Source organism: Astyanax mexicanus, chromosome 16, assembly GCF_023375975.1.
Source record: "Astyanax mexicanus isolate ESR-SI-001 chromosome 16, AstMex3_surface, whole genome shotgun sequence".
Classification (NCBI taxonomy): domain Eukaryota; kingdom Metazoa; phylum Chordata; class Actinopteri; order Characiformes; family Acestrorhamphidae; genus Astyanax; species Astyanax mexicanus.
In genome coordinates, this window is record NC_064423.1 from 32396372 (window position 1) to 32407766 (window position 11395).

Here is an 11395-nt window from a genome sequence, read left to right on the forward strand (position 1 = left end):
AGTAGGCATGGTGTTCCTGGGATTAAAGGCCTCACCTTTTCTCCTCCAAACATATTGCTGGGTGTTGTGGCCAAACAGCTCAATTTTTGTTTCGTCTGACCAGAGAACTTTCCTCCAGAAGGTTTTATCTTTGTCCATGTGATCAGCAGCAAACTTCAGCCGAGTCTTAAGGTGCCTTTTCTGGAGCAAGGGCTTCTTTCTTGCACGGCAGCCTCTCAGTCCATGGCGATGTAAAACACGCTTGACTGTGGAGACTGACACCTGTGTTCCATCAGCTTCCAAATCCTTGCAGACCTGCTTCTTGGTGATTCTTGGTTGACTCTTGACCATCCTGACCAATCTCCTCTCGGCAGCATGTGATAGCTTGCGTTTTCTTCCTGATCGTGGCAGTGACACAACTGTTCCATGCACTTTATACTTGCGTATAATTGTCTGCACAGTTGCTCTTGGGACCTGTAGCTGCTTTGAAATGGCTCCAAGTGACTTCCCTGACTTGTTCAAGTCAATAATTCGCTTTTTCAGATCCACACTGAGTTCCTTTGACTTTCCCATTGTAGCTTTTGTAGCTGAGTCTAATCACTGGGTCAAATGAGCCCTATTTAAATGGGCTCATGAGAAGTCAACAGCTGTAGTCAATCAGAATCACTTACAAGAAGTGAAGAGGCCATGACATGAAGCTAATTTGATTGACACAACTCGCTACATCACCAAAATTGACAAATTTTGTTGCTGTATGTATATTTTTGACCCAGCAGATTTGGTGACATTTTCAGCAGACCCATAATAAATTTATGAAAGAACCAAATTTTATGACTGTTTTTTGTGACAAACATGTATGTGTTCCGATCACTCTATCACAGAAAAATAAGAGTTGTAGAACTTATTGAAAACTCAAGACAGCCATAACATTATGTTTTTTTACAAGTGTATGTAAACTTTTGACCACAACTGTAAATCTCCGCTCTCTGGTCTTTATCCTCCAACTTATTTAACTTGTGTGTGTGTGTGTGTGTATGTGTATATATATATATATATATATACACATACACACACACACACACATACATACATACATATACACACACATTAGTTAAAGCACCTTATTTTATATATAAACATAGACTTTATATGCACTTCATTTTATTTATATATTTTATATATGAATATATACATTTAATAACACTATATTAGCTGCTATTTTCCTTTTTTTCTTTCATTGTAAATTTTATAAACATTGTTTTACTAAATGTTTATTATTGTTGTCCTTGTGGGTTTATTATTATTATTATTATTATTATTATTATTATTATTATTATTATTATTATTATTATTATTATATTAAGATAAATTATTCTAATTTACTTGCACTTAAATATCAGGTATGCCACTCTGGGAACCCTGTGTGTGTGTGTGTGTGTGTGTGTGTGTATATATATATACATATATATATATATGTATATATATATGTATATATATATATATATATATATATATATATATATATATATATATATATATATATATACATATATATATATATATATATATATATATATATATATATACACACATATATGAAGCCTATTAAAATGTGTAGCTTCCAATTAAATACTCCGCATAATAATAACATTAAAATCAGTTCAATATATGCACTAACTAGTTAGCCACAACACTTAAATTACTTACCTACCTTGTTACTACTTTCCTAGCAGCTGGTTTTAATATTGTGGCTGAAACTTGCCTGACAACATTAATTGTAGATTTATTTGAAATAACTATTCTTTTTTTCAAGTAAAAGAAGAAATAATGTCAAAGAGCCTTATAAACAGCAGGATGTGTTAGAAAAGAAAATTTCATGGAGGACATCTTAGATCCATATCAGCAACAAGTCCAAAAGTCATGGAGTGTCGTAGTACGGGGGACTTTGGTGCTGGGTGGTTGGGTGGGTGGGAGTGTTGCTAACATTACTAAGGCATGGCTGTAGAAGAAAAGCCCTAACTAAAGAATGTGTATCTTCACCAAAAAAAATGGAATTAAATAATAACAAACATTTAATTATTTACTATCCACTGTTCCAAAACGTCTTTTATGGGTTATAAGGTGTTTGTTTATAATAAACTACAGCCCTGAAATGCCAGTGAACAGGCAACTCATTTAATTTAGTGGTAATCTTTATTTATTTTTTTGCACTCTCTATACTTTTCCATTCTTTTCCAAATATAAATTGCTGTTCCATTTTACCAAACAATTTAACATTTAGTAGACAATAAAAATGCCTTGACTACTGCATATTACATTATAGCTAATCTCAGTCTGGTGATGTACTGCCACTGTCGAGTTATCTCGTCTTTTATCTCTTCCTATGGACTTTGCATTGTAATAAACATCTGAGCAGAACATTCACACCTGCAAGCTTTAAGGATTCTAGTGAGTTCACAAATGCCAAGTTTGGGCATATGTTTCAAGTAAAATAGCATGATTTTAGAAATGTGTACAAAAGCTTGGACTTGTAAAAATGTTTACTTAGTTCGGCATTCATGTTATTTTTAAAAGCATTTTCTTAAATCATTAAAAACTATATTACCTTAAAATACATATTGTATACTACATATACTGGTCATGTCATATTTGCGACTATGCTAATACATTTTGGGGCAGGTTCTAAGCTTCTCTTTTTTTTCCCCAATTTTTAACAATTTATTTGTCCCAATCACCCTCTTCACTAGTGATGCCTCAACACAACACAAGGAGGGTAAAAACTAGCACATGCCACATGTGAAATCAGCCACCGCCTCTTTTCAAACTGCTGACTAGCCAGGGCATTTGGAGGAAAGCGCAGCGACTTGGTTCCCATACATCAGCTCACAGATGCCTCGTGCTGAGTGACATTACCTTATGGCATGATGTGGGTAGAGAGCACCATATACCCACCCAGAGAGAGCAAGGCCAATTATGCTCTCTGAGGGCTCCGGCCGCTGATGGCAAGCTGCATGAACAGGATTCAAACCAGCGATCTCCCGATCATAGTGGCAGCGCTTTAGACTGCTGAACCACTCTGCGTCCCCTAGACAGCATTTTAAGATTTTCCATTGAAATAAAAAAAATAATGTAGTAATTGACTTGGCTTAATTCCTGTCCAGAAAACCAACCCTTTAAATAATATTTGCCCACCTTTATGTATAGTTACAACAACTTAAGAATTTCAGTCTTTAACACTTTTTATTGCATATTTATAAAAGTATATATTTTAAATATGAATATCAGTGCACTGAAACGCATGCTTAGTGTAGTAAAAGTTATATTTTTTCCAATTTCCAATTTGTTATATGTAAAATGTCGCTGTTACACTTAAAAATTCTCTCCTCTACTTTACCAGGAATACAAAAAAAACTTCAATGACAGTCATTTTAATGATAACAGTATTTAATTATAAATATGTTATAATGTATCCGTGACGAATATTTTATTACAGTGTTTCCTTTTCGAACAATAGAAGCCACAGTCTAGAGGAACCCGTTCAGGTTGTCACATCTCCTTTTTATTGAGCTCTTCATAATATTATATCAATCAAAACTAATTTGAAGATTAGATAAAGGAAAATGACTGTCAGTCAGTCAGTCAGCTCACAGCAGCCCACGCAGATGGTAAACTTTGCTATAGGTGTGCACAGAGTATCGCTGTACAGCCCGGACCACTCCGCCCAGTTATAACCCAGTTCAGCTGAATGGTCTACGTACACTCTTAACCTTCTCCACTATTCTAGTCTTTGTTCAACTTCACTTCAGTTTTCTGTATCAGGTTACTAAAAACACAAAATGTAGGACAGGTTTCCATTTACACAAAAAGCATTTTCATCTGGTAATTTGATCATCAGGCAAAACTAGACCTGGCACAATGACCCAACCTATTATTACCTGAGAAATAATTACGATAAACACTATTACTGCTTTTAAATTTGGTAACACTTAGCAATAGGGGGTCTAATTAACAGTACTTATGACAGTAATAAACACTGATAAAAGGTTAACAGTTATGGCTCAACTAATTATTCATTGCAAGTAGTTTGTTTGAGAGTTTGCCAAGACTATGTTAAACATTACTGAATTCCAATGCTTAAGAATGTTGTAAGTAATAATAATAATAATAATAATAATAATAATAATAATATTATACATAATAATAATTAATAAAAAAAAACTGCACCGTCAATTAATGGCCCCCAATTTAAAGTGTCACAGATCATTTTATATAATAATAATGCAATTGCACCCATTTAAAAAGCAAATTTAAAGTGAAAATATATGTTAAAATATATAAATAAAGGCAAAAATAATAAAGAAAACACTGCTTTTACACTACATCGACATATTGGCTTGATTTAGGCCAGTTAATGGACTCTTCTTGTTAAGAAACACATAAGAAATACTTAAGTCAGCAAAAATGACTTATCCACATAATGTACAATAAGTTAATAATGTATTTTTAGTGACAGGTCTGGGTAAAACTAGTTTATTAAAAATCCACATCCTAATTTCTTTAAGATGATACAATTGTATTATTTTGATACTATATTTTCATTATATCAGTGGCCTATAGGCCTATAAAATTCAAACAAGTAAATATAGTTATTGTGACAGGCCTAGTTATGCTGTAAGTATTGTATTTCATTCTCATGTATTCAAGCACTTTCCAAGGAAGAAAGTACAGACATTATTCTACTAATAATGTTTCGTAGGAGTATTGCTGTGATGACTTGATTGCAGGCAGCGAAAAGAGCAAGAGTCAGTGAGGTTATCAGGTTATTAAATGTTCAAAAAAATAAGGCGTTGAACACGCATTTAACCTTAATTTGATCTTGATTCAACAGTAAATAATAGGGCAAGAACTTGTCGATATGATAAATATCATGATACAGATCACGATACAAGGTATAAAATTTAAACCTTTGTAAGCAAGGCAATATATTGTGCTTGTTGACATCAAAATTAACTATTACAGTGTGTTTTATGCTGCCATGCAACACAATCTTTACATGTAAACTGCTGTAATAACTACAAATCGGCACTGTGATTTTAAAAATCTATACAGTATTGCACCCCTAGTGAATAAATGTTGAAAAGCATGTGAATTATATTCACATTTACATTTACGGCATTTAGCAGACGCTCTGATCCAGAGCAACTTACAAGGTTATTCCTATTACAGAGTTGGGCCAATGTAGTGTTAGGAGTCTTGCCCAAGGACTCTTATTGGTGTATCACAGCATTCAATCACCCAGACCAGGAATTAAACCCAAGCTTTATTTTTACATGGTAGACAACTGGCAGGTGGTGGTGTTATCCACTGCACCACACCAACCACCAAATGCAGACTGGGAAGCTGTCTCCACCCCCTGGAGACTGAACTATGGTAACAGAGGGCGGGTGAAGCCTCAGCCAGTATAGCCTCAGTCTCTAGAGTCTGTGCTATGGATACCAAAGCCATGGTGCAATTAAGCCTGCTGTGAACGTGTTACACCTCTGAGGTATGAAGTACACAGGTATACAGTATGCTATAATCCACTTTCTCTCTCTCTTTTTTCCACTTTTGCCCTCTCTCTCTCTCTCTCCCTCTCAGATCTGTGACTTCAAGGCAGCACCAGAGAGCCAATCAAATCTTTCATCTTTGTTTGCCCGGTTGTAGACGGCACCTCCTTCGTCGTTCAAGGAATCTGAGAAGGAAATGAGCAGCTCACAGATGGTGCAAGGTGCAGGCAGATGAGGTGAGCTGGAGGCAGTTCCATATCTCACCTGTGTGAAACATGTTTTTCCTCCATGTCTGATTTACTCCGACCGGCACCGTTAGTTTGAGGAACACAGGTGAGCGAGATGACGTGGAACACTCCTTACCTGTAGCCGCCCAGAACGATGGTGGAGGAAGCCGGCAGAAGTGGACAACGAAGGTAAAAAAAGAAAGAAAAAAAACACTTTTCTTTACATTTTTCTTTACTTTCTTTCACCTGCTGCTGCTAATGGCTGGGTGAGTATTCACACCCAGAGCTGGGTTTAAAAGAACTGCTTTGGGTATATAAAGTTCTCGTGTAGTCGTGCAGGAGTGTTTACAACAGTGCAATCTGAATTCACATTTATATATTTCTATCTTTTCAACATAAAAAAACGCATTATAAATTTTTTTAAATGTTATTTAATTCAACATTATATTTATATATATAAAAAAAAATTATGTAAAAGTAGTCTAATTCTGACACGACCTTTCCCTACTAGTTTTTATAATAACCATTTCAAACTATTTCACGATGTGTTTAATGCTGCGAATAATATTATATAGTATACAATATTATACTCAGGCCTGTCACAATTGTTTTGATTTTTTAAAAACAAGTTTAATCTTATTAAGCATTTTTTTCATACGGAAATGGACAGCCACATTTTTGCTGACCTTAATATTTGCCATTAATTTTCTGAATCGTTTTTTAAGAACCCATTAACATGAATGAATGAGAGGGTATGTCCTTTTTGTTTTATTTGGTTTCAATTATTAAATTACATTAAAAGATATTTGTGTATAACTCTGAGTACAGTATTATACCGTTTTATAGACCCGTCACAATCATTACATAATCATCTTACTGAACAATATATGTTCAATATAAAAATTTTTGCTGACTAATTTTCTAAACATGAGCAGCATGTTTTTTTGTGCATGAGCTGGCGTTCCGACTTTGTTTAAGAACAGTTGATTTATTATTTTAGCTTTTTATTATTGATTTAATTATAGTATATTTTAGAACGATTAAAAGTTAACTGCTTTTGATGTGTGTACTTTGCATTAGCTTTTTTGTGCTATTATATTGTTATTACACTAGAGTGATGAAATGACAATACTCTAGTTTACTGCAATTATACTATAATTTACTGGGAAAATATACAATATATTGGCCTTCATGTAGTGTTTACTATTTGGATTATATAAATGGCATTTACATTCACATATTTCATATCTGAACTTGAAAGACTATTTCTTATCTATGTTTATTAATGATTAAAAAAATCTTTACGGACAATTTTAGAAACGTTAATCTCATTTTGCGACTTTGTTTTTTTGACATCTGATTTGAGCAGAATACTGTCATATATAATCTATTACTGATATAATCTGACATTGGCAAGGTTATCAGAACAATTCGACTCTAGTTTGTATGTATATGTGAATATTTCCTTTGTAAATGTTGTACAGTGTACCCAACACAGAATACAGTATTATACTTATAGTAATTATAGGCCTGAAGCAAGAATTACATTATCAACGTATTAAACAATATTGGGCAGTCTCCCAAACAGGGATTAAGCCTAGTCCCTAATATGATTATTGTAATTAAAATATACGTGATAAGGATGTAATTGATTAATTATGCTATTATATGATAATTAAACTACTGGCATAAAATTACAAGAATATGATTCATTGCGATTATTTATGGGACATTATATGGTCTAAATAAAAAAATAGTTATCAACCTATTTATAGGTTTATGTTTGAGTAAAATGAGCATTGTTGTTTTATTCTATAAACTACTTATTCTAATAAACATTTCTCTCAAATTCCAAAAAAAAATATTGTTATTTAGAGCATTTATTTGCAGAAAATAAGAAATGGTTGAGTCCAGTAAAATAGTTATCCTAACAGCCCTAATTAACTCTAAAGTACTGTAATTTATTTTAAAAAATCAGATGTTTCGTTATTATTGCTATTAATGCAGGCAGTTTTCACTGTGAAATAGTTTTACGCTGCTGACATGTACTTTACTGATACGCTCTGAAGGACAAAAGTAAGTTTATTCCAAAATCAAGGGTATTTAAAGGAGCTTATCAAGGTTTTGGTTTCCTGTCAAAACAATTATGCTACTGACTTCAATATGTGATCAAACAATATGTCGACATAAACTTAATAATATTTTTCATAGTGAGAAGAGCCCATTAATGCAACTAACTTGGTATGTTCAATTTGTTTAAAAACAGTGCTTATATTTTACTCATGTTTTAATAATTTAGCTCATTTCAATTCTAATGTCTAAATAACCTTAATAACTAAAACACTCAGTTACACTTTATTTGAACACTACCTGCATAGAGAATTTTTTCAACAGCTTATAAAGCAATGCCCTCACACTAAAGTGGAAACACATTTTCTATTCCACCCATTTCTCTCATCAACCATATATACTGAGTTTTAAATATAATACGCAACATTAATGCATGTTATATTATTTCAGCCATATTTATTTAATCTAATATCTTATGTTACTCAAATAATGCTTTATAAATCCGTTATTCAATTCCTATGGACATTTTATAAATAACCCATGTAGATACCTTGTTATGCATTGTTATGCTATAATATTAATCAGTCATAAATTATTGTATTCATGTTACATATATACAGCTCTAGAAAAAATTTAAGAGATAACTTCAGTTTCTGAATCACATTTTTAGATTTTGCTAGTTATAAGTTTGTTTGAGTAAAATGAACTTTGTTGTTTTGTTCTATAAACTATGGACATCATTTCTCTCAAACTCCAAATAAAAATATTGTTATTTAGGGCACTTATTTGCAGAAAATGAGAAATCAAATAATGCAAAGAAAATAAGTTTATATTCATTAAGTTTTAAGAGTTCAGAAATCAATATTTGGTGGAATAACCCTGTTTTTTTAATCACAGTTTTCATGCATCTTGGCATGTTTTCCTCCACCAGTCTTACACACTGCTTTTGGATTACATTATTCCACTCCTGGTGCAAAAATTCAAGCAGTTAGGTTTGGTTTGATGGCTTGCGATCATCCATCTTCCTCTTGATTATATTCCAGAGGTTTTCAATTTGTTAAAATCAAAAGAATCATTTTTAAGTGGTCTCTTAATTTATATGAGCTGTATATGAAATATATACATGAAATGTACAAATGTTATTTACATTTCAAATCTGTAATTATCTAAAGTTAACTTTTAAAAAAAATAATATGTTAAAGAGGTTTATTTTATTTCTTACATTAATGGTACAAAATGGTCTTAAAATGACAATAATATTGTTTATCACAATTAAAACCAGTTATCATGACAGGCCTAATGTCTATTAATTATAATGTTCCATTTTTAAACTTAGACTCATTCTAGCCTGTATGTTCTTTCTAATTTCAGTCCGGACCATCTTCATGCAGCCGGCGGCGGGTTTGAGTGCCGGCGCTACCATCTTCGGATTGGCTTTATAGTGCTGCTGCTTCTGAGTCTGCTGATCTGGTACTACTTGAATTCTGATGTCTTAAATATTTGGACAACAATGCACATACTGTACAACACTACCTACTCCAAAGCTGCTTCAGCCAGGTCGTTTTTCATCAAAATCTCCTCAGAGAGCAACCTGACTATTGTCCGGGAGAACGGGAAAACTGTCTTCACTACCGGATTCCGTAAAACACAGCTGCACAGAACATTATCTTCAACAACGCACGAACAATGCACGGCCAGGAGCAAGTACCAAGTGGCGTATCCCTGCACGTATCATTACATAATAAACGAGGAGGAAAGGTGCGCGCAGGAGAAACCTTTCCTGGTGCTGATGGTGCCTGTGGCGGCAGGCAACAAGGAGGCCCGGGAGATCATCCGCAGAACCTGGGGGTCCGAGACCAAGGTCATGGGTCAGTTGGTGAGCATGTATTTCATGCTGGGAGAGACCAATGCTGAAAACAAGCAGTACATGCAGGAAATGCTGCAGAACGAAAGCAGCACACACCATGATATCATCCAGAGCGATTTTATAGATAGCTACAACAACCTGACCATCAAAACCATGGTCATCATGGAATGGCTGGCATCGTACTGCCACATGGCCTCGTACGCCATGAAGGTAGACTCGGATATTTTCCTGAATGTGAATAAACTAGTCAGCGTGGTTCTACAAGCCCCCCGAGAGAACTACTTAACAGGGCTTATGGCTTACGATGCCATAGTGCACCGAGACCCCAACTCCAAATGGTATTTCCCAGAGGCCGTTTTCCCCCGTAGCAGTTACCCACCCTACGCCCTGGGCCTGGGCTACGTCTTCTCCATGGACCTTCCCAAAAAGCTAGTCGACGGAGCCAAGCAATTAGAACAAAACGTCTACATCGAGGACGTGAATATAGGATTAATCATGGACCATCTGAAAATATCCTACACCAGCCATTCAGACCAGAGCTTGTTCAACGTCTTCCCAATTCCTTTTAATCGCTGTAGTTACTCAAGCCTCATCGCTACAACAACCAACAGCATGAGCGATCTAGAAAACTTCTGGCTAGAACTTCAGAAGCCAGGACCACGCTGCTAACAGGCACTGTTACGTGAGCATTAAGTGGAAATTGTAGCCAGCCAGCCTGTCTTAACAAAATGAGGTCAAGTAAAGGAAAACAGTGAACGATAAGAAAGGGCAGAACAGTGTTTCATATGCTTTCAAGGACTTGCTCAGTCTGAAGGGCGCACAGCCTACATAGTTTCATAGCTCACACCGCTGGGTCATTATTAGAATACTGTGCCTTTTACCCTCTCTTAAATTCTCTCACCTATTTATGATATTTATAAGATTCAGACTACACATAAATCACATTCTACAGCTTAAGCTATTTTTATATTCACGATTTATTCCCCGTCATGCACGCATCCACCCTGTCAAATCAAGCTGCACATCAGGGTGTTCTTTCTCTGCTTTAAATATATATTTCATTTCATTACATTCAGACCTCAAATAATGCAAAGAAAACAAGTTCATATTTAAGACGTTTTAAGAGTTCAGAAATCAATATTTGGTGGAATAACCCTGTTTTTTAATTACAGTTTCCATGCATCTTGGCATGTTGTCCTCCACCAGTCTTACACACTGCTTTTGGATAACTCTATGCCACTCCTGGTGCAAAAATTAAAGCATATATAAATGTGTAGTTACACAGTGTTTGTATGAACTTTAAACAACATAATGCTGTGATCACAAAAGGCGCTTTATATTGATATTGACCCAGCTGAACCTCAGAACACGCACATGACTATCACTTCTACTGTGAACGTTGTTTACAAATACTACTGAAAACTAGTTCTACATCTACTGTACTTTTTTAAAAAAATATTTTTTTTATAAAGAATAAGCCAAAGATCAGGTTTTTATGTTTTTAAAAAGTATTTTAGATATATTTAAATATTATTTGTTACTTGGTTATGGGTTCGTAGTCTTTCAAACTGAAAAAAGACATTTCCTTAAATATGAACAGAAAATCCGCTGCCAAAGACTCACAGTTTACTTAAGTTATGAGTAAAATTGTACTTTCTGAATTTCTCAGGTCTGAAATTATTCAAATGAATGGATTTTAGTCAATT

At 34.4% G+C, this 11395-nt stretch overlaps 1 protein-coding gene across 8 annotated transcripts in view; it reads left to right on the plus strand.

Moving 5' to 3' along the window:
• Positions 1-11393, plus strand: part of LOC103041677 (beta-1,3-galactosyltransferase 2) — a 47342-nt gene extending 35949 nt beyond the window's left edge. For 6 of the 8 annotated variants that reach the window (XM_049465715.1, XM_049465720.1, XM_049465716.1 and 3 more), the window contains 2 exons: positions 5617-5941; positions 9194-11393. In XM_049465715.1, coding sequence (XP_049321672.1) covers positions 5907-5941; positions 9194-10358 — 1200 coding nt within the window. In that variant the 5' untranslated portion in view covers positions 5617-5906 and the 3' untranslated portion in view covers positions 10359-11393. Of the gene's footprint in view, positions 1-4730; positions 5525-5616; positions 5942-9193 lie in introns of those variants that run through there. The other 2 variants (XM_049465719.1, XM_049465721.1) reach the window with 2 other exon arrangements.
• The last annotated feature ends 2 nt before the right edge of the window (positions 11394-11395 follow it).